The 25,224-nt window shown below is 34.2% G+C and overlaps 1 protein-coding gene across 4 annotated transcripts in view; it reads left to right on the top strand.

The window, feature by feature from the left end:
* slc6a8 (solute carrier family 6 member 8) overlaps positions 1-24,706 on the top strand; it is a 40,101-nt gene extending 15,395 nt beyond the window's left edge. For 2 of the 4 annotated variants that reach the window (XM_067394440.1, XM_067394442.1), the window contains 11 exons: positions 641-905; positions 1,407-1,539; positions 6,087-6,221; positions 6,504-6,607; positions 9,264-9,388; positions 16,683-16,795; positions 17,787-17,924; positions 19,145-19,247; positions 19,442-19,542; positions 19,682-19,852; positions 21,831-24,706. In XM_067394440.1, the coding sequence (XP_067250541.1) occupies positions 641-905; positions 1,407-1,539; positions 6,087-6,221; positions 6,504-6,607; positions 9,264-9,388; positions 16,683-16,795; positions 17,787-17,924; positions 19,145-19,247; positions 19,442-19,542; positions 19,682-19,852; positions 21,831-21,971 (1,529 nt within the window). In that variant the 3' untranslated portion in view covers positions 21,972-24,706. Of the gene's footprint in view, positions 1-640; positions 906-951; positions 1,296-1,406; positions 1,540-6,086; positions 6,222-6,503; positions 6,608-9,263; positions 9,389-16,682; positions 16,796-17,786; positions 17,925-19,144; positions 19,248-19,441; positions 19,543-19,681; positions 19,853-21,830 lie in introns of those variants that run through there. The other 2 variants (XM_067394441.1, XM_067394443.1) reach the window with 2 other exon arrangements.
* The last annotated feature ends 518 nt before the right edge of the window (positions 24,707-25,224 follow it).

Below are 25,224 nucleotides of genomic sequence, written 5' to 3'. Positions count from 1 at the left end.
GCGGAGTCGTAAACCACACTCCGGAGCAGAAGAGGGCAGTAATGCACCAATAAGCTGGATGCCGACCGCCGTAAAACAGGAAAGAAGAAGAAGAAGAAGCGGAGTCATGAACGCAGATTGACAACAGACCCGGAAGAGAAGACAATGCTGAATAAAGTCGTAGTTTTTGTTATTTTTGGACCAAAATGTATTTTCGATGTTTCAACAAATTCTAACTAACCCACTGATGTCACATGGACTACTTTGATGATGTTTTTATTACCTTTCTGGACATGGAAAGTCTACCGTACATACATTTTCAATGGAGGGACAGAAAGCTCTCGGGCTAAATCTAAAATATCTTAAACTGTGTTCCGAAGATGAACGGAGGTCTTACGGGTTTGGAACGACATGAGGGTGAGTTATTAATGACATAATTTTCATTTTTGGGTGAACTAACCCTTTAAGTATATTCTTGCCTCATTCTGTAGTTTAAAGACAACATGTAATCAAAATTAACTCTATTTACTGCCTGAATGCATGGTTCATCAGTACATGTTATGTAAGGGATACAGTTCAGCTGAAGGGTTTATTTTTAATTGATTTAAGTTAAATGCATTTTGAATGCTGTTTCATGCTGTGATTTACTGGTTTGTTTTAGGACTTGGCTATGCCTCCATGGTGATTGTGTTCTTCTGTAACACATACTACATCATGGTACTTGCCTGGGGTTTCTACTACTTCATAAAGTCCTTCAATTCCCCGCTGCCCTGGTCCACCTGCGACAACCCATGGAACACAGAGAACTGCATCGAGATCTTCCGCCACGGCGAATGCCTGAACGGCACCATTGTCAACTCCACATTTGGCAACCTGACGTGCGAAGAGCTTGCAAATGGGCGTTCCCCTATTATTGAATTCTGGGAGTGAGTTGTTTTTTTATGCTATTCATTTCTCTTTGTAATATTCAAAATGCCTTTTATGTAAGAACCACTCCTGACAAGATGTATGTGTTGTTGTTGTTAAAATTTAACTTGCATTTCTTACTTGGACTTGTTGTTTTACTGTTTTAAATCTCACATGTCAGAACCGGTTAAACACATTTGGTCACATAGTGCTGCCTGTACAATCTGGATCTGTGTATGAGGTTTATGAATTACATATTATTGGCTATGCAAGGTGAAATCTCAGATTTGGAAGGACATCTGTTTACAGAGCACATGGATTGACCGTTCAGAACGGTTCATGGTTAGTTTTCATGTCATCAGTGACAGTAGACTATACAACTCTGGAAAGTCATCACTTTCAAGCTACATGTGAGTTAGGTAGTTATGAATTAAATAAATTAAAAATAAAAACGGCAATGAAGCAAAGCTTTGTGAGCGCTATACAGTGCTTTCATTCATGAACGTCTTTCTCCATCTCAGGAACAAGGTTCTGAACATCTCGGATGGGCTGGACCAGCCAGGCGCCATGAACTGGGAACTGACGCTGTGTCTGTTGGCTGTGTGGGTGATGGTTTACTTCTGTGTGTGGAAGGGGGTGAAGTCAACAGGAAAGGTGAGCACAATCTTTCTCTCTTTAGTGCTTGTCATTGCATGTGTGAATCTTGTGTGGGTTGAAGAGAGGTAAAAGCAGTCACATGGACAGCAGCAGGAAATCAGATACCTGCACTACGTCTTAAGCTTGGTTACGTAACAGTCAGAGATCATTGTCAACTAGTGTTGGCGAAGCTACTAGCCACTTAAACTACAGTCAAGCTACCTACTCTTTGGAAAAATTACAAGCTACTAACAAAAAGTAGCTAACTGTTTTGAAAGGAGGTGATGTATTTTTAAATACACACTACTGTTCAAAAGTTTGGGGTCAGTAATGTTTTACTTTGAAAGAAATTCATACTTTTATTCAGCAAGGATGCATTAAAGCATTGGTTCACTTCAGAACGAACATTTCCTGAAAATGTACTCACCCCCATGTCATCCAAGATGTTTATTGTCTTTCTTTCTTCAGTCAAAAAAAGAAATTATGGTTTTTGAGGAAAACATTCCAGGATTTTTCTCCATATAGTGGACTTTAACAGTTACCAACGGGTTGAAGGTCCAAATGTCAGTTCCAGTGCAGCTTCAAAGGGCTCTACATGATCCCAGCCGAGAAATAAGGGTCTTATCTAGAGAAACTAGAGAAAGAGATGCTCATCTTGCACTGCTCTGCGATGCACCACGCATTACGTAATCACGTTGGAAAGATCACACGTGATGTAGGCGGAAGTACCGCAGTTGGGCGAAAAACTCAAAAAAAAAACTCGTTGTTTTATCTTTTTTTGTAAAGGCTGTTTAACTTTGCACGTCTTTGCACATTTTGCAGTGCTTGTTTCCGTTATGGGATTGCTTTCTTCACAAAAGATCATTTTGGATCTTCTGTAAGCGTTTTCACATCACCTTCACTATTTCAGTGTTTTATATTTCAAACAGCCATTTTTATCTAATCTGAAACTTTAATTAACTTGAATTCACTCTGCAGGTCATTTCACATGTTCTTGTGTAATCTTGTTATTATGCTGCACATAAATTCATAAAAATATGATGTCAAAGACTGCATCTTATTTCATTTCCCAGGTTGTTTAGCTCAAGTGCAATGTGACTTTCTTGTGTAACCTTGATTCGCATAGCTCCACCCACTGCTGCTCTATCACAGTAGTGCTGAAGTGAGGCAGAAAGGTAGCCATAGCAACATTATTTGCCATGGGGGTGTGGCGGGAAATATTACAAAGTGCCTTGTCAGGGAGGCTCTCTGAGATTGGTCGGTCACGAGCGGGTGTCTGCAGTGGGACGTGATAAGGTGCTCGTACAAATGGCCAACAGCCATATTCTCTCTCTGGGAGGCGGGATCATATGAACCCTTAGTGATATAATTACTTCATTTTATTTCTGCTGCGTATTGCTGTGTAGAAGGTCATCCTCGTATTGCAAACATGGTTTGTTTTGTTCTAAAGTCTGCTGTGTTACTCCTGTGTACTCAAAGCAGGGCTTAGTGTTTCTAGTAAACAGTTAAAGAAGGCAAATAAAGTAGGTTATTTAAACTTGTTTATTTAGTTAAATATTTAGTTGCCAACTTGTGTTTTTCCTATTTCATTGATGGAAAGGACACTGTGAGTAAGCGTTGAGTCAAGCTCATTCAGATGACTGACACACACACACACACACACACACACACACACACACGCACACACAATGAGCCAGTGTTACAGTGCGCTAATTGGCTATTTCAGAATCTGATTAATTATTACGGGGCACAAATACTAAGCGGCAGATTACCCCAGATTCACAGCCCTCATGGGAATTAGAACAGAGTTTGTTTACTGACAGTATTTTTAGTTCAGGTCTATTTCTGCATTTTTATACACACTTGAAAGTAGCATGGACTGAATCTTAAAGTCAGAGCTGGAAACAGTGTTATAGCAGGAGTGTTTGATTTTGCATCAGACAGCTAATTCTATGTAGTTCTTTATTAAGATAGAATAGTATAGTTCTGTATTTACCAAAATGGACGACTGCATCACGACTGCATTAGTTTGATCAAAAATACAGTAAAAGCTGTAATATTGAGAAAAATAATTGCAATTTAAAATACCTTTAATCATTTATTTTAATATATTTTCAAATGGAATTTAATGGCAAAAGCTGAATTTTCACCAACTATTACTCCAGACATCAGTGTCACATGATCCTTTGTAAATAGGCTGATTTGATGCTCATGAACCATTTCTTATATAAATATATTTTTGTGGAAACCGTGACACATTTTTTTCTTTGATGAATAGAAAGTTAAAAAGAACAGCATTTATTTGAAATAGAAATCTTTTCTAACAATATAAATATTTTTACTGACACTTTTGATCAAATGAATGCATCCTTGCTGAATAAAAGTAGTAATTTATGTAAAAATTATAATCTTACTATAATAAATTGTATTTATTTTTATGATAAATAATCAATATATAATTTAATTTTGTTGTATTAAAATATATACTTATATATATTTTGATATTATTTTATTATATTATTTATATATATATATTTATATATATACACACACACATACACACACATTTTAAGATAAATTAAAATAAAAAAAAGTTATTTTTAATTATAATTTTTCACAGTGCTACTGTTTTACTGTATTTTATGTGTTAGAGGGTTTTTTCGTTGATATGTCAGGATTTATTATTGTTCTTGTCAGGACTACTAGAGATGACATGTTGCTCTGGACCAAGGACAGACAAAGATGTCAGAATGACGTGGATAATTCAAAAAGCTCTTGCTATCCACAGCACGTCATAAACAGTGACCGTGTTTTTGCTGTAACTGGGCAGCAATGTATTTTATGAGTTGAGCTCGCCTTCCTGAGGGAATTCAGAAGAGAGTTTTGAAAGAACAATTGAAGTCTGTGAAGAGCTAGGGCTGAGCAGCGTGCTTTAATGTGATGGGCTTGATCTAGAATGGCTGTCCTACTTTTATGTGTCTATGTGGAGCAATTACAGAAGGCTGCCAGCCTCGTAAGAACATACTGTGAGCCAAGTCCATAAACCAGCAACACTTGGAATGAGCAGATCTCATTTAAATGCTCCCTGATAACAATCCGTCTCGTATCGTCAAAGTTCAAAGTTCACACCGTTTGGACCCAGCCACTGAATCAATAAACCTCTCCTTGCTAAAGAAAATCAGCAATGATCTGATAACAGAAGGCAGTGAGACGTGCGCTACATGCTTCTCTGCTTTTTCACATGACAGAATGCTCAGCATGTGACTAACACTGTCCTTGCTGAGACCCACGAGAGATAAAAAAGTATTTTAGAGATGCAATGCAACAAATTCCCTGATATAAATCTACAGATAATATTGGCTTGTACTAGATTATGTTATCTGGATTTTATGTGGCTTTCTACAATCAGTCTAGCAAATGCCCTTAAATGCACTGCAAAAATCATTCAGCAAACAAGGACGCTTATTAAACACGGAAAATAACATATGATTGTCAAAAATGTGATTTTTACATTTTATGAAGAAAATATGAGTGGTGCTTTCTCATGCAACACCATGTTGTGGGTGGTTGCCAGGATGTTGCAAGGTCATTGCTATAGGGTGTTTTGGTAATTCTGACCTTTTCGAGAAATAATAGCATATCTGTTCAACAAACACGATTTGAGATATCGGTTTGTGGCAGAGTTTAATACTTATGCCTAATACCCCGCTAAAACATTGTTAATAGTAATAACCTTAGCAAATGGAGCTATTAGGCTAGAACCGTAAGCAGCAAGTTATAGGTAATGTTTTTTATTTCAACTTGGAAATAAAAGATTTTAGGATTTGAAAAAATATATAACAAATAAACGTTTTAAGTTGTTAATCTAATATCAAAATGAGTCTACTAATCAAATAGGCTTCTATGATTTTTTTTTTTATGGCAAAGTTTAATGCTTATGCTTCAAATACCCCAATATTAGCAATATTATAGTAATAGCCTTAGCAGATGAAAATAAGTTTAAGGGTTAGTTCACCCTAAAATGAAATTTCTGTCATAAATTACTCACCCTCATGTTGTTCCAGACCTATAAGACTTTCCTTCATCTTCAGAACACAAATGAAGATATTTTTGATGCGATCTGAGAGTGTTCTTCTCCATAGACTGCTACGCAATTGACACTTTGACATAAATCTAATACAATGCGGTTTAGTTCAAATTTTCTGAAGAGAAAATCTGTTCATTTCAATCAAGTTTTCAACCTGTTCATCATAAAAAGTGATCGAGTCTCTTCAGAAAATTTGGACTAAACCGCTCAATTCATATGGATTAGTTTTACGATCTCTTTAAGAAGTTTTGAAGCGTCATAATGTCAGTTGAGCTCTCAGATTTCACCAAAAACATCTTATTTTGTGTTTTGAAGATGAACAAAGGTCTTGCGGGTTTGGAACGACATGAGGGTGAGTAATTAATGACAGAAATGTCATTTTTGGGTGAACTAACCCTTTAAAACCTAAGCTAAGCAGCGAGTTATATGTCATGAAATCAGTTAACTTGAGTGCGTTTCTTGGTTTTGTCTTTCACAGATTGTGTATTTCACTGCCACGTTCCCGTATGTGGTCCTGATTATTCTCCTTGTGAGGGGCGTTACTCTTCCCGGAGCTTATGATGGGATCATGTACTATGTCAAACCTAATTGGTCTAAGCTAGGAGAGGCACAGGTGAGTCTTGTAGTTATCTCCTTTAGCTTCATATCTCTCTTTGGATGAAATCATCTGCTTTTATCTAAATCAATGTAAATGTAATTCAACACGCTTCACTCTTTCTTCGTTTATTTACGATTCTCCCTCAACTATACACAATACTTTAATACTGTTTCTAAGCACTTTTAAACTTGACTTTTATGTCTTTCTCCAGAGCACCTGGAGCCACTTTGAGCTTAATAATCATTTCAGAGGTGGATCTGTTTGTCTGACTGTCATTACTCTTTTTGTCTTTCTCAGGTCTGGATCGATGCTGGTACTCAAATCTTTTTCTCCTACGCTATCGGGCTCGGAGCCCTCACTGCCCTCGGCAGCTATAACCGATTCAACAATGACTGCTATAAGTAAGCCTCCATCACAGCCTTGAAGAGACAAGGACGCGTTTTGTTATGCCGTCTTGCGATCTTTCTGAACCAACGTGTTTTCTTTTCGAAAGACGTTGTGTCTAGTATGTTCACCCAATCAGAGAGCCCTGACCTTGTCTTATAAGAAGCTAGCAAAGAGTAAACAGCCTCTCACTTTAATCGATCTCAAATGTCCTGCATACATGAGCAACCAGATGCACTGAACTTTGCTTTGACTTTAATGTATAAAGCACTTAGGCTGGTTATATATACATTGAACATCTGAGATTTTTCTCATTTAAATTTTATTTTATTTTTGGATTAAAATATCCAAAAAACGCTAGAACAATGTTATATATTTTGTTGGCTTGTGTACTTACATTATCCCAGATGTTTAAAAGATTGTTCAAATCTAGAGAAATTATAACCAGGACACGGACCATGTCCGCGCGTCGCCTATCAATGACATCATACCTGCGTTACCCTCAATTTCTGGTATTATTTTGTAGAAACCATGGGAACATCAAAGACGCTTCAATATGTTTTATTAGACAAGGGAACAACTGTTTGGATACATTTATAGACAGAAAACGAATCATTGTTATATAGCTCAACATGTTAAGTGTTATTGTTTGATTCTGATTGTCCACGAGTACCATGTTTTTATGCCTCAGAAAAACCTTATTTTGTGGCTAAAATAGCATCTTCTTCTTCATTTATATATATTACTTTATATATTATTAATGTATAAAATACATGATATCCCACATGAAATCATGTTAATTAATGCATTACACTCTTTAATGTAGAACCTTGAGTAGATATATTAAGGCAGATATAACTGACTATAAGGTGGCATTATTATTATACATTATGAATGCATTTTAATGCATAAACATTATAACATTTATTAGGGCTGTAACGATATGCGATATGAAACCGAAATCGCGATACGCAGGTCCACGAACCTGTATCGCAATGTGAGAAGGCAGAATCGCAACACACCCCTTCCAACTCCCAGAGTTATCCTTCCTGTCCAGATCCAATGCTACCACATTTTTTTTAAAATACTATAAGTATTAGGGGTGTAACGATTTATCGTAGATGGTGTGTCTCAATCAGCTCTCTAGTTCAGTAAGTGTTTCGGGCACACATTGAATCTTGCAAGCAGGTTTAAACGTTTCTCATGTCAGTCTCTTGCATGGTCACGTGAGAAAAGTCGTGGCTTTCTTTCACCGCAGTGCACAGCAACAGCTGTGTTCACAGAAAAGCAAAAGACGCTTGTGATGCTTTGCTTTAAGAAGTTCTGTGGGGCCGTTCACATATTGCGTCTTTTCCGCGTGCAAGTCAGTTATTATTTTCAAATGTAGCCGCGCGGCAGGCGCGCTCATAATGGGATCGACGCGCATGCAATTCTCAACTTCTCAGAATGCCGCAAGCGCACCGCATGTCGTGTGACAAGAATCAACCGATCAGCTATGGCCTTTCCGTAACAAAACATCAAAAGCTCAGCCGAACAGCTGATCATAGCTGTACAGTGTGGTTTTTATAACTTATCTCCATCAAAATATCTCGTAGTAAAACTAATGCAAGGGCTAGAAATCATTTATCCTTTGCAGAAACATCCTGATCCTCTTGGAGAGCTCAGTTCATGGTTGCATAGCAACGACCGACGCCCCACGAGCGCAAGCGCTTTGGAAAGAAGGAGAAGCGGTGCGGCCGCGCCTTCCACGCGTTTTTAGACGCGATATGTGAACGGCCCCTATTCATAATTCTAAGTTCATGTTAAATTTAACATTTTTTTTCAGTGACAGACAGCCCTATTCAACTGTTAATTTGAATACAGAAGGTTTTTATTAAAATTTTATATTTATTTATTTTATTGAAATGGGATCTTGTATGTACAACAAGGAAAATTATTGAAATTTGTTCATGTTTTTTTAATAAATCTTGTTTGAATTTCAGTTTCATTTTGTTCAAAATATCGTGATACGTACCGTATCGTGACCTGAGCGTATCGTTACACCCCTAACATTTATAATACATTGTATACAGTACATAGGCTTCATCCACACGAAGCCAGAGCTTCTCAAGAAATATCTGCGTACACACAAAACCACTGAAACCGACTCAAAAACAATGAAGTATACAAGCCAGACCCGTATGTGGCGCTGCAACAGAGATACACTGAAAATGGAGAATAAGACTTCGAATAAACCTTGCACGCTGTATACAAACTTTAGGAAAGCTTAGTAATAAAGCTTTACTTTAGTAAAGATAATAGGCTTAGTAGCTTCTGCAGCACGAACACAAGCATGTAGTCTGCCATTGTTGTTGCTGTTGATGTTACGTGACGTAGTGGTGTCTGAGTAGGGTCGAGATGTGGGGTGATGACATTATTGTTTCACAAAATATATTGTTTCACATAAAAACAAAAGGGTGTCATTTTCAAATTTATCCACTCTGGGACCCGGTTTCAAAAAATAGCAGTTTCAGGCTCCCAAAACGAAACCTCAATACGATGCAAAGAATTTTCATATACAGCTAAATGCGTCTCCATGTGTATGGGCTCTAAATATATTACACAACCACCTGACTGCATTAAAACACACGCCACAACTGAGCTGCAGTTAATGTTTTCTTCTTCTCTTCTCAGGGACGCTTTTGTTCTGGCTTTTATTAATAGTGGCACCAGTTTCTTTTCTGGTTTCGTGGTCTTCTCCATCTTGGGTTTCATGGCATCTGAGCAAGGTGTGGACATCTCTAAAGTGGCTGAATCGGGTAAGAGTCTACAGTCATTTACTTCAATACAGGTGACAGATTATGTACTATATTGGAAAGTAAGACAAACTAATGTATATTTTTGAAGCATATTTATGTGTGTGCCATCCAGCCCTGATCTTAGTACCAGGCCTGAAACAACATGCATCTTAATGCAGGTGTTCAATAATTCACTTTGACTTGTTTTTAGTGCTCATACGTGAATGCATTTCTGACCTGGGGCTGGTTCTTGTAAATCATTTATGAGATATATAATATTTAATACAAGAATGATCTGCTGAAAATGAATGAAACATGCATTGTGTGAGTCATGAACATATGTGATATGTTGATTATGATTATGATGATATTCTATTGTAAATGAATTTCAATGCAGTGTGATATGTGGTTTGTATTGTGTATTACTGTAAATGTTTATTGTTGGTTTGACAATATCACTGAAAGCTAAATATAAATGACGATCATGTTTATATTTATATACAATGCTATTTGCTCTTAGTCATATTACTGTGAAAGGGAGCAGACAATTAGCAGTTTGTTTTATGTGTGTGTGTTTGTATGTGTGTGTGTGTGCGTGTGTGTATGCATACTTTTTTGTGTGTGCAAGTTTGTAATGGTAAATAACAGATAATGGTTCATGAATTAACACAGCTGTATGTCACTCATTATTTCTGTATTGGGTGGGATAGTGTGTGTGTGTTTGAGTGAGTGAATGTTAATGTCTGTTCTGAATGAAGGTGTGTATGTGTGTGTGTGTGCGTATGTTTGTAAGCTTTTGCTATCACAATTAGTGCAGTCTTTTTCCTGTATGCTGTCCTCCATGAACACAAACACTTTATAAGGACTACATGATTTCTAAAATGCAATTCCTTGATTTGCACACATAAAAGCAAAGACATTTATAGCCATTTTAAGTCTAATTTTATGTTTGACCCTAGAGTGAAATACTGATCATTCATAAATGAAATGAACAGACATCACAGCCTAGACTAATACTATGCGGCATAAATTTAACCCCCCGCTTGCTCTTCTATGACGCTTACGCATGCAGACGTGGAGCTCATAACACATTGGCCTACATGTTTCACATTTAAAGTGTGAATACCAGGCATTCTGTCGCTTAGATTTCTGTGAAGTTAGCACTAATAATCTGTATATAACATGACTATCCTCCAGAATTGGCACTAGATTCATGTCTTTTTTTTAAAAAAAAAAGAAATATATACATAAATGTCTTTATAAAAGCTTGTTGCATAAAGAATATATGCGCATAATAAACATTTCTCCCTTTGAAGGTGAGGAAAACCACCAAATATTCAAAGTTTCTGTACTGATTTCATCAAGAATAGTGACCATGAATCTAGATGGTTAAAGGTCATTTATGTTTTATAGCAATCTTCTTCATACACTGTAAAAAATATATATATATATATATTTAGTAAAGAAAACAAAGGTTACTGGAGTATGTTTTGCTAGACAATTCTGTTTCAGTCTTTCTATTTCAAAATTTCAGGTTTAATTCATTGTTTCTTGGTAATTATTTATCAGTTTCTGAGTGAAAATTGTTTCAAAGCAAACTATGTATACTGTGTATAACTTTTCTATAGACTAATGGACATTAGCATAATTAAGATTTCTTGACATTTAAAGCTTTATTAAAAAATGACTCTTAAAGGCACAATATGTAAGATTTTTGGATTCAAATATCCAAAAACCACTAGAACAATGATATATATTTTGTTGACTAGTGTAATTACATTATCCCAGAGTTTCCAAGAATGTTTAAATCCAGAGAAATAAGCAATTTTAACCAGGACACGGACCGTGTTCATGCGTCGCCTATCACGCCGCGAAATCAAGGCGTCATCAAGTTACGCCTTTGTTTTAAATAAGTGGCCTCTAGTGGTGAAAAATTACATATTGTGCCTTAAATAAAGGCTCGCTAATACCATTATTTCTCGGTTTAAAAAAACACAACCTAGTGATTTTAATAAGCAACATTTTACAATCTGGCTGTTAGAAATTTGTGAACATCACGTCATGCTTTGAACAGTGTTTTCTGTAGAACTAAAGACAACATTTGCTAGAAATTTTAGAGTCACTGACTATTCGACCTATCTGCATGCATGTGCATTTAACAGGATTTTTAATAAATAAAGTGATTAAACTATATCATAATAAATCTTTGGGCATGAAATTTAAATTATGACATTGATGTGAACCAAAGGTAGCCCCAGAAAGTTTAAACTCCTAAGCATATGAGCTGGGTATAAAGAAATCCGAGACTTTTTTCCCCCTCTATATAAACCTCAATAGACCTGGTTTAAAATTGTGCCATTGGAGCTCCATTTTGTATTACTCTTTCTACTGCATGGTAAATTACTGTCATATCAAAATCAGCTTCAGCAGAAGCAGTGCACTGGTTTGTTGAGCCTCAGTAAAGGACAGCATGTTCTTAGCCTGAAGGAGAGACTGTGCAGTAGACAGCTAGACTGTATAAAGTGATAATATTTTTAAATGACCTGGCAAGATGCCACTGACTTCATACAAAGTGACCCTCACGTCCTTGAATTTAATGAATTTTCATAGGATCGCTGCATGAACGTGTCTGTGATATCATACCAGTGTACTGCATGTTATAAAGGGGTCAAATCATGAGGGATCACATGTCCTTGTGCTTTTCATGATGCCTAGTTAAGTTTATTATTAATGTAAATATTAACAAAGTAAATTGAATGTAGCTTGTGATTTCTTCTCAATGAACTAAACCCCGCTTCTAGTTTCGGAAGTAGTTATTCAAGACTCTTTTTCATGTTCATATTGATGTTTTAAATTCAGCATAATAGATCCAGCCACTGGGGTACCAAAATTAGTTGCTAATCTGTAATCTATATTAATTTTAATACTTGGTTTTGGTACTGTCATAGCTGTGGCTGGTTTAAACACAGGGAAGAGATAGCTTTTAAATTCAAGTCACATATATTTTGCAGCTTCACAATGTTTCCATTCACCTATTTTCATGCAAATTTTGGGTTATCGAATAAAAAAAAAAAACGCACAGCATCTCAAAGTTTGTCATCAAAATGATTTGGTTTAATTTCCTCCTCACACTTTTGCGTTGTATCCGAACGCAAGATAACATGACAGTGTTTATTGTGTTTCGGCTGTGCGCCCTGAGAAGCAAGTCATTCATGATGGAAGACAAAAGAGCCACAGTTTCCTCCCTGATTGCAGCAACTTCCTTTTTTATTACTAATATTTTGCGTCATTTTCCAATGAAGTGATGATTTTGTTCTCTTGAACACATGAGGTGGAAACACTGCTTTATTTGCAAATGTTTTCTGTGATATTTAAATTTTGTGCACAAGTTAAATTAGCATTTTTGGGAAACATAGCTACTGTAATAAACTAGAAAATATGAATAGAAATAGAAAATATTAATTAATAGAAAATGTTCTATTAATAATAATATTAATAGAAAATATTGTATGTATTAAGCTCAGTTCATATATTATTCAGCTCAGTTTAGTTCAATGATTTTCAAATCAGAAACCCAAACTATGGCTACTGATAAAAAAAGATAAAATAAAATATGAAACAAATAAATCTAAACTGGGAAAAAATGATATGACCCCTTTAAGAATACATCCAGAACACACATATGCACACACACACACACAGACATGTTTTGAATGTGTGTAAGAATGAGTGAGAGTGTGTGTGAAATTTCATCTGCGTGTGTGTGTGTGTGTGTGTGTGTGTGTGTGTTGGTCCTTGTCTTCTAGTGTGTTGTCTGTGTCAGTATGATGTTTAGAAACCGATCCTAAGGTCTAAATGAGCCTTTCTGTGTCAGTGGACATGTGTTGTGATGTCCGAGTGGGTTGTGATGTGCTGTACTTCCAGACAACTTTGAAAAGGAAACCCATTGACACATTGTTTGTGGCTTTTTCTTATTTTTCATTTTCCTGCAGCACACAATCGGATGACAGTTAAAGTTAGAGAGCGAACCAGATTCCCCGTCATAAATTTGATGCTTTGACTAGTTTTCCTTGATTGTATTCAGTCCCGTTCTATATATATATATCTTGTGATTCATATATATTCATTTATATCTCTATATCTATATTTTGGCTTTATTTAAGTATTAATTTAAGGATTATTTAACCAGGAACTTTGCCTCTTGAGATGTGCACATCTCGATTTCAAGAGGGGTCCTGGAGCAGTCTGCCAACGCAGGTAAACCTCTGATATCTAATGTTAGCATTTACACCTCTACTACAGCCCAGCCCTAAAGTCAGCACCTACGAGCGTCTGCCGACACAGGCAGGCCCGACATGCACAGCGTAGCCTAGCGTCATTCCACAATTAGGGTCATCCATCTTGAGAGACAAAGCTAAAGTGTGGAAAAGTTGTAAACTCAGTCTGTTTTAACCCCAACACAACAGAAACATGCTAATGTCTAGCACTAACATTCTCCAAAGTTTTGTCAGCACAGAAACTTCAGTGCAGTTCAGTGTTGAATCTCATAGGACAGTCACTTGACGTTAGTATGACACATCCTTCTTCTGGCTGTGTATTCACCTTGTATTTCCATTCAATTTTCCTGTATCTTGCTAGATTTATCAGCCATCTAATATAAAAAAAAGTAATATTTGTTGTTAGGCCTGCCACGATTATTGATTAATCAACCAATCGTGGTTATTCAATCTAATCGCAGTTATTTGAAAGAACCGCAGTAATTGTGCATTTTAAATTTAAATCATATTTATTACATAATAAATAAATAAAAAAACACTGTTAGGTCTTATATAATATTATATTATATTATATTATATTATATTATATTATATTATATTATATTATATTATATTATATTATATTATATTATATTATATTATATTATATTATATTATATTATATTATATTATATTATATATGGGCCTATTTTATTATAATTCTATTATTATATTATATGTGATTCCAAGTAAAACAATAACATATTAGGCTTACACTGTAAGTGACATGAACACAACAGAATTTAATTGTTAATCGCAATTATTTGAATGACAATTAAAGTGGCTATATGTAGAATTCAGAAACGCTTGTTATTAGCGACACCGGTGGACGTTAAGTGAACTACAGTCAGCAACTATTGCTTGTACTCCTAACGTTGTTTGTTTTGTTGTTGTTTGACCCATGTACCATTGTATTCTAATAAATAAGCCACCAAAATTTTAGATATTGTTGAAAATAATAAGTGAAATATAGATTCTATAAATTAAATATAGATTGAAAATCAAAATTAATAGATTAATCCTTGTTAAAGCTACAAAGTTATTCAGTCAAGAGCCGTAAGTGACTTTCTCTTTGTCTTTTGTTGTTTGATTAACATTAAAAACACAGATGGCAGCAGGAATATTAGTGCGCTGTCACTTTAAGACCAAATGCATGGATCCAATATACTGCTACACATGCGTTTTCTTTCTCATCTGTTTACGTTCAAGACATAATTGATAGTGTTTAAACGAATACTCACCAAGACGGGCATTTTGACATACTTTGTTGTGTACATTTTTCCGTTCAAGTGCAAGACCCGAAAGAGAGCTCAATTCAGTACTCACGAGCTGTTTTCGTCTTTTTGCGTTTGAATCTGTCTATAGTTTGAATGAATTGACATTACAGTACAGAATAGTTCTTTTGGTATTATACTGAACATTGTATAAGCATTCATTTCATGTGTCATTGAACGGAAGAGAGGCTCTCGGGAGCGCGAGTAACATCACATCCTTTGTATTTTCCCCGCAAAACCGCCCAAGGCCTTCACATAAAAATCAGTCTACAGGCTTTCACTGACAACCTATGAAGGTCTCGTTTTTTAAGTTTCATTACAAGCTTTGGTAATTGGCAATGCAAAAAGCGATTAATACATATAGCCCCTTTAATTGTCTGCACAGAATTCATGATCGTGACAGGCCTATTTGTTGTAAAGTCATGTAAAAACAGTGTGTCATTGGCAATATATCACTGGCAATGTATGAATATCCCACCTCTGCAGTTCCTTAAAGGGGTCATATAATGAGAAATTTAATTTTATCTTTAGACAAGGTCTAAATGAAAACTTTAAAAATCCAGTCCAAAAAGAGCATTTAAAACTAGTCTGTAAAAGGAAGTCATTCTGAACTCAACACAACACATCCAGTCATAATAACGTAATAATGTTTGATATAAACTATTATTTCTAAACAGCTGAAGAGCTAACTAGAGTAAAATATGTAGAAAATATGTGAAACCTTGTGCTGTTCTTGTTTTGTATAGCAGAAGAATCTCAATATTACTGATCATTTCTGAGTAGCACATTTCAGTGAAAAATGTTTTTACAAATCTGTCACTGTGTAATTCAAGCTTTGCAAAGAGTTTGTTTTTAATGGATGGCAAGTGCAGAAACTTTACATCTCTTTTTACATAAAAGTCTTAAAAGTAAAAGCTAAAAACAACTCATAAAACATGATTGTGACCTTAACAATGCTGCAAAAAAAAAAAAAAAAATACAAACAGTATCGGTGGAATTAATTAATTAAATTATAAACGTGTACAATATGACCCCTTTAAGTATTTAGTTTTGTTTTAAAATAGTTAATAAGCAGCTAATTTTAGAAATTCATGTCAGTTGATTATCAGCTCAGTTTAGTTTACATTTATTCATTTTTTGTCTCTTTATATTTTAGGACACACAACAACTTACAAATGTTACAGATGACAAACTCAAGACACAAATTTGTACTAAACCAGCTTTTTAAATTTGTCTGACCATAAACTAACAGTATTGTAAATTTGTGTGCTGTGATACTTACCAGTATTATAGCAGATGACTAATGATGCTGGTAGATTTAGACGCCCTCAATATTAACATGCACTTACGGGCCTCTAATGAGACACTGCCTAGACTACATTACGGTTCTTTCCAGTGAAAAGCATTAAACTGAAATAAACAAATGCTAGACACTCATAACAACTAAATGGCTAATTGAAATCTGCCTTCATTATAGAGGAGCAGTTAAAAAATAAATAAATAAATAAATAAAAAAGGAAAAAATGAAATGCCCCCATCCCCTTTTTTCCACGAGCTATCACTTCGTTTCACCTCATCCAGGTGCTTCTATCTCTCATACTCTCTCTTTTATTCAGTTCTGTCTCTCTCTGTTCCGTTGGTGCTGTACGTGTGTATGTGTGTCTGAGTTGCGGGCGGCCTGTAGCCCGTGGTGACGCGTCTCTCATGTTTCTCTTCTCCCCGCAGGCCCCGGTTTGGCGTTCATAGCGTACCCTAAAGCCGTTTCTCTGATGCCCGTGGCTCCGGTGTGGGCAGCCCTGTTCTTCATCATGCTGCTACTGCTGGGACTGGACAGTCAGGTCAGTTCACATGAAACTTTTGAAAGAGAGTTTGAAGTTTGAAGTGACACCCATAGAAATTCTTCTAAAATAAAAAATAACATGATTATTAGAATGTTGATGGAGATGAATTTTGTTTATTGCTTTAAAACTTACAACAAAATGCTAAAAAAAAAACTTATTTTTAAAAAAAAAATTATTTGCATCAGATCAAGTAAAACATAACCACTGACTGAATATTTTAATTTATATTTGAATACTTATAAAAATATTTATCTATAAACTAAAGCTATAATATTACCATAATTATTATTAATAATATTTTTAATACCATCAAGAAAAATGTAACCACTTACTTCTTTATTTCTAAAGTAATATTTATAATATCTATTAAAATAATACTATTATAACACTATAATTGATAAAAATATTAATACTAATAAAAATAATAAAATCTCAGTGGCAGTTGCTTTTTTTTTTTTTTACTAAATATCTTATTATATTTTTAATATATATATATATATATATATATATATATATATATATATATATATATATATATATATATATATATAATTCAGCTAGTTTCTGAACATTTCTCATTTTTATTTAGTTTAACTTAAAGTTCTAAAATAACTATAAATAAATGAAAACTATATAGAAATACTTAAAAACAAAAACCAATAAAAATGAGAAAAACACAAAACAAAATTACTAACATTAAATTACAAATGGACTATATATATATATATATATATATATATATATATATATATATATATATAAAAAATACATATATATATATATATATATTAATTGTATATATATATATATAAAATGCTAAATATTAATAAAAATATCTTATATGATACTAAAATATCTTATTTATTAGTTGTCAGAGGTCGTTTTTTCCACTTTGCATAGAATACAGATTCAAACTGAGAATATTTTGAGTCTTAAAGCAAATCCATTAATAACACATCTGACTGATTTATTTTTATTTTTGTTTCAGTTTGTTGGTGTGGAGGGTTTCGTAACTGGCATTCTTGATCTTTTCCCTGGAAAGTATTACATGCGCTATCAGCGCGAAATCGCTGTGGCGATCTGCTGTTTATTATGCTTCATTATAGATCTCTCCATGGTTACACAGGTGAGTTCCCTTTAATGAAACACCCCTTCATAAGGGTTAGTGTCAGGTGTGAGAATATCAGTATCTTACTCTCTCACAGTCAGTAGTGTTATACCCCGTTAGTCAGATAAGAATATAATGGTTTATCCCAAGCCCTTTCACTGAGCATTAGATCGTCATGCCCTCATTCAGAGGCTGATTTTCCATGAAAAATTGCTACTGGATGTGGGAGTGATGTGACTCATAAAGCTCACAATCAATCAAAAGTTTACTTCAGACAGTTGCACTGCAAATAACGACCTGACGAGTTGCATTTGTGAGACTTTGTTTTTTTCAAACACTGATGACACTGACAAAATGTTGTGTAAAGACAATTCATGATGTATTTAACTTACATCATGTGACTTAAGGTGCGTTCACGCCACGATGTAATTACAAGATTCCAACCTGTAAAAAGCGTTCACGTCCTCGTAACTTGTAAACTGGCAATTTTCTGAGAGCTCCTACTTGTACCACCTGACCACTGCAGTTTGATTTAGGTGTTGATAGTGTTGCATGGAAACGCAGAATTCTGTGAAACAAAATATTCAATGAGAAATAATGTAGGGTGGAACTAGGGATTCGATTGGATTATGAAAAGTGAACTGTGATATTATTGGTTATTATTAATTTGCGTGCGTTATTATTATAATATTACAAGTAAAATATAATCAAAAACAAGTATAATATAATCAAAAACTACAAATCAACATTTGTTAAAATGCACCACATTTACCCATAACCATCATATATATATATATAGGGGTCAATAAATATATCATATAAATATATTTATATATTTAATTTTAATATTTTTATATATATATATATATATATATATATATATATATATATATATATATAATATATGTGTGTGTGTTATTATTTATACTTTTATATATTATAATTTTTTAAATATTTATTTACCCCTATATATATATATATATATATATTTTTTTTTTTTTTTTTTTTTTTTTTTAATGAAACTTATATATTTAAATATATTTTTTACTACTATATATATATACACAGGGGTCAAAATATGATTTTAAAGAAAGTTTTATTCAGAAAGTATGCATTAAATTGATGAGATGTGACAGAAAAAGACTTGCATTGTTACAAAAAAAAGTATCACTGTTTCTATTTAGACATTTTTTGATTTCATGTCAATTTGTGACTTTTCTATATATTTGCATTTGCAGGGAGGGATGTATGTCTTCCAGCTTTTTGACTACTATTCAGCCAGTGGAATGACCCTACTGTGGCAAGCATTCTGGGAATGCGTGGTTGTCGCGTGGGTTTATGGTAAGAATCGCTTCCTGCAGCTGTTTTTACATTCTCACATCTCATCAGTTTATCATGAGTCCCGCAGGCATTTATCTTACAATGTTTGCCGCATTAAGAGATAAAAATAGCATGCAGGACTCTGTGCTGACAAAAACACTATTCTAATCCTACACACGCCCAAAAGAGTGCTGACTTCATGCCGCTGTGTGCAGGTGCTGACAGGTTCATGGACGATATTGCCCGTATGATCGGTTACCGGCCATTCCCGTGGATGAAGTGGTGCTGGTCCTTTATAACTCCATGTGTTTGCATGGTGAGTGCTGGAAAATACTCCCACCTGTTCATGCCATTAAAAAAGGTTGCGTCTGTCGGTATATGCGCCATTAAAATACATGTAGAATTGAATCAGATTGTTGACTGATATGGATGCCATTGTTGCTGTATGTCTTCAGGGTATCTTCCTATTTCACCTGCTGAACTACAAACCTCTGACCTACAACAATGTGTACGTGTACCCGTGGTGGGGAGAGGTGATCGGATGGTGTCTGGCTCTCTCCTCCATGCTCTGTATCCCCGTTAGCCTCGTGTACAAGCTGGCTGGAGCCAAGGGAACATTCAGAGAGGTGTGCACCATTTCATGTTTCAAACCGCTGCTCTGTTTCCCATGAACCAGCTGTAATATAATAAGAGTGGAGAGCATCCAGAGAGTAGATTTGTTGACTTGAGTGATCCAGACTAACACTATCAACCGCACAAACACATAAAGCAACAGCAGTTAGTGCAAACAGACTAAAATCTGAGTTGGACTATGGGTCAGTTACCTCACTGAAAAGCATCAGAATTACTCATGAGAAAGCGATGTGTGTATTTATAGTAACTAGGCTAATGGTTGTCACTCCTCTGCAGATAGACCACAATGCTTCACCCCTCAGTGTTTGCTTCCAAACACACAGAAGGCAACTGAGGGTTGTGGCATGTATGTTGTGGGAAAACTAGCACCGATGCTGGAGAAAATGGAAAATAATAGGGCTGTCAATCAAATTAAAAAAGTGGTTATGATTAATTTTGTGTTTTTATAGGCATTCAGTTACTTTTTAAAGAAAAGATTATTTTTGGGTTTAGCAATATGTGGGAATGACACATATGAACATATCTATATAAATACACTGGCCAGAGATACATTTTTGCAATAGTTCTGTTACTCGTCTCACTTGGGATAAAAACTATCATATTACTATTTTTCAAACTGCATCACAACACACAGGAAATGCAAATATGGAAGTCAATGTACATCTGCAGTAATTCAATAAAACAACTGTATATTTGTAAGATCAGTGACAATTTTCTATGAATGTTTCACTCATGGGTGATATCACTTCTAACTTAAAAGTCTGTAAATATGTAATATGTATGTATGTATGAATGTGTGTGTGTGTGTATATATATATATATATATATATATATATATATATATATATATATATATATATATATATATATATATATATACACACACACACACACACACACAAACAAACTTATGTTAGATGCAATTAATCGATTTGACAGCACTATTTTGACTATTTTTATATTTTAATTTTTTGTTTTAATTTTGGAAATGTATATAATATTTCAATTTAGCATTATTTTTATTTCATTTTTTTTTTTTTTTGTAATTTTAGAAAAACTGCCTTTGAAACTGAAATAAAATAACTAGTAAAAATAAAAAAAACTGAATAAAATGGTTTTAAAAAGTTTTTCAACTAATTTATATATATATATATATATTCAGCTTTATTTCAACTACGAAAGGATAAAATAAATGTTTTTAATGTAAAATATAAACACATTTTTGATCTAAAAAAATATATATATATATATATATATATATATATATATATATATATATATATATATATATATATATATGTATATATGCAGTCAAACCAAAAATTATTCAAAATTATTATTTTTTATATATTTTTACCAGGTGTTGCAGGACACTATAGTTCATTTATGTAAGTGACGATAGCAAAATAAAGTAAACTGTGACATATTATACCCAAAAATTCTTCATACAGTGGACTACCAGTAAAATTGAATAAAAAATATTGGGACCCATTATTATTCAGACACTTTGACCTGACCATGTTTTTCTTAAGTGTTATCTGACATTATTAAGATAATTTTTTTCTGACAGTTTAACTCTATTTTAGTACCATTTTTTTAATTCTAGTGAATAAACTGTATTAATGAATTAAATATTCAAGGTGTCTGAATACATTTTTTGTTTGACTGTGTTTATATATTCTCATTCATTTAAATTACAAAAGGATTCAAAAAACAGCGACCGTACAAAGAATACAAATGACTTTCCTTTTGTTAAACGTCTGATCCGTCTGATCCTGATTTATAAATAAATATCCATTACCCATAATTTGCATGCGTTAACATGTTGACTTTGACACCCTTAGAAAATAATGTAGGATAATGTGGGAACACCTACTGACACTCTAAATGGAAAAGTCAGAAGTGATTTGTTGACGTAAAGCTTAGTTTGATGGTCATTAATTGTCATTGTCTCCTCTGTTTTTCACACAGCGTTGGGAAAGTCTGACCAAACCAGTGTGGGGAGGCCATCACCTCGAATACATGGCCCCTGACACTGACATTAAAAGCCTGGCCTCTCTGTCTCCTGGAACGGAGGAGAACAAGGTGATCATTTTTGAGAGTGTTATGTAGATCAAAGGGAAATCCTACGACAACCCTCCTAAGGCAAGCTGGTTGAAGAAATCATCAGTATTTATTTGACATTTTATGGAATTCTGCATCATCTTACAGTCTTAAAACAGCTGATGGATATTGATGGTTACATTTATTTCATACTACAGGTCCTCTAGCATGCACATTACCAGATGTTCTTCCTCTTCTACCAGTCTATACACAATGATTAAAAAAATAAATAAATAAATAAAAAGGATGTGCAATGTTTAGTGCAGATAACAAGACTTGCCGGAGGAAATCAGCGTGTCTTCGGAGGGAGGGGACAGTATAGTGTAGCCTATAACATCTTTTCACAGAGTGGCAGAATTCCCACAGGCAACTTTCCTGAACATGAAAAGGGTCTCTTTGCATTGACACACGAGTATCAAATTTGAGCGAGAATCACATGGATAAAATGAAAAAATTCTTAACTTAAACTGGCACATAATGACATCCAGAACAATGGATGAGAAATAGCAATTCACTTTCTCTAATTCATAAAATCGAATGCAGATTTAAGCTAAAACAAAACATGCTTCAATGAACGATGTTGAGTTTAACGGATCAGCAAAATTAGATACAGATCTAACCAACAAACTAAACGTGTCTTTGCAGATTTCATGTCAATAAGTTGGTAGTTGCCAAACGATGCAAAATCATTTCTGTAGCTTTCTCTCAATGTGTCTTCATCTGAGACAGATGACCTCAGTACTTGGTGCATGATATCACAGCGTTTACTGTACGTGCCAAACAGAGCGTGACTTTCCATCTCTCTTCATGTTTGTCTGGAGATGGTTTTGGTTGCCATAAAAAAACAATATCTTCCTAGTTCAGTTGAAATGTGCTGCTTGCTCCATGTGTTCTGCATTTAAGATATTCATGTTTGGAAACATCTAGAGAGCTTTTATTAGACACAGGCAGGCTTTCAAATGAATTAGTGGCACATATCTAAGGTGCTTGTGAACCAATCGTTGCATTTTGTTAAGGATTGAATAAATTAAAGTATAAATTGAAGATTAAAGTCAACATGAAACACCCATTTTTCATAATGCAATCAATAACTTGTCACATTACTGATTTAACATGGGTTGCAAACCATGTTTCACGCCGACTTTAATAGAAGTTTACGATTTTTGTTTCAGTTCTGCATTTTGAGTGCCAGTATTATATTTTTAGTTTGATTTAAAATCTTAATGGAAAAAAAAAAAAAAAATCATTGTAAAGTTTCCCCATAGCTTTAACTAACAATTAAATAATCTACAGTTTGAACTAGGGCTGTGTAATGTGGACAAAAAAAACTTTTTCGATTTTTTTTTTTTTTTTTTTTTTTTATATCAATATTGAGATTTCGATTTTAATCACGATTTTAGAACAATATTTCCTCAAACACATACTTGTGCATATCATTAGGAAGCCAGCTCTATTGACGATATTTGTGGACACCATATCTTTGTATAACTGATATGTGACGGCGTCGCTTCTTTCTTTATGCCTTTTTTATCTCTTTTCTTATACTGTGCAGTTCGCAAATGCCTGTATTATCGATTTTTGTTCTCCTGGTTTGGAATGAGCCATTGTTTTTCTATGCAAACGCGCTAGCCGGACGTCTTTAAAGGTATAGTTCACCCAAAAATGAACATTTTGTCATCACTTACTCACCCTCAAGATGTTCCAAACGTGTTTGAGTTTTTTTCTCATGTTCAACACAAAAGAAGATATTTTGAAGAATATTGGCAACCAGAGAGTTGACGGTAGCCATTGACTTCCTTTTTTCCTACTGTGGAAGTCAGTGGGGCCCATCAACTGTTTGATTACCAACATTTTTTTAAATATCTTCTTTTGTGTTCAACAAAAAATCCAAATTGCGGGTTTAGAATTTGCTCATGCCCACATCGTGAATTTATTACGAATTGGATAAATTGCACAGCCCTAGTTTGAACACAGATAGTCATAGTGGGAATATAAGAGAGAACTGAGAATTAAAAATCACAAAGTCAAATGTTTTTCACCTAGAACCACCAAGTTTTTTTTTTTTGCCAATGTATAGACACATAGTTGCCAAACTTTGCCTTTATTTGTCTTAAGTTGAGAACCTGTGGACAAATAGCCAAGATTATACCAAGACAAACCGGCCTCATTCCGACCTGTGGGAATTCTGCCCTGTAGAGAATCAACTCAAACACTAAATCATTGTGGTGTTATAGATGTAATCAGAATGTACAAATTAGACTACATAATGTAAGGCTTCAGAATACATTTGCACATTGTTGTAAAATAATCTGCTAGCACTTTTTAATCGTGTTAGAAAGCGTTTTGTTTTTGTTTTTTCTTGTGATTTACATACTGTAAAATAAATCAGAGATTTATTTTGTGAAGGCTATTATTTTGCTTATATGCATATAAATATAAATGATATCTGTGTGTTATATTTTAACGTTTGATGCTGTATGTACTTTTGATAAAGATGATAACAGGGAGTGGGAATTCTTACTGAAATGCAGTTGCAGGGAGGCATATGAGACAGATAGCACATGAATCTGATTTTATTTGAAATATCAAGTGCTGCAGTTGTTAAATGTTTTAGATTGTGTGTGTAAACTCCAGTATTTTCTGCTGACCACCCAGCTCCATTTGGTTTTCCTTGTGCAAACCATCTAAATTGGCAAATCCATTTACTTTGTCGTTTCGCTTAATTCATATACCACTTTAAAATACCCAAAAAACACCTGCGTTATATGTTTTTGAGGAAAATTAGACCATTTCAATTAAAAAAAAACAAACAAACATATTAATCACTTCATTAGGTATCGTTTGAATTTTAACGATTCCGATTCTGCTTATCGATTCCTAATTGCGATTCCAATAAGGTAAATAAATAAATAAACTCAAACATTTAGATATCAATTATATTTATTCTGTCTTTTTGAAAAACATTCTGGTGCAGCTGAATAACATGAACAAAAATCAGCAGCCTACAAAACACAAGATCCACTTTCGCCTATAGTTTTAACAAAAACACCAAAGCAAAAACAACTAGACTAATATAAATTTCAAACATGAAATTGTTAAAAACAAGTAAACAGTAAGAATAGCATAAATAAATACAACTGAACAAATTTCAATCAAATGTAAAATAAAACTGCATAGTTTTCATTTCATAAATAAAATATACATTAATCCTCATTAAAATGACAAAAGATATTCAGTCAAGATCAGTGAATGATTTCATTTG

Source organism: Chanodichthys erythropterus, chromosome 9 (assembly GCF_024489055.1).
Source record: "Chanodichthys erythropterus isolate Z2021 chromosome 9, ASM2448905v1, whole genome shotgun sequence".
NCBI classification, from domain to species: Eukaryota; Metazoa; Chordata; class Actinopteri; order Cypriniformes; family Xenocyprididae; genus Chanodichthys; species Chanodichthys erythropterus.
Note: the sequence above shows the minus strand (reverse complement) of the source record. Positions and strands in the feature narration are given on the sequence as shown.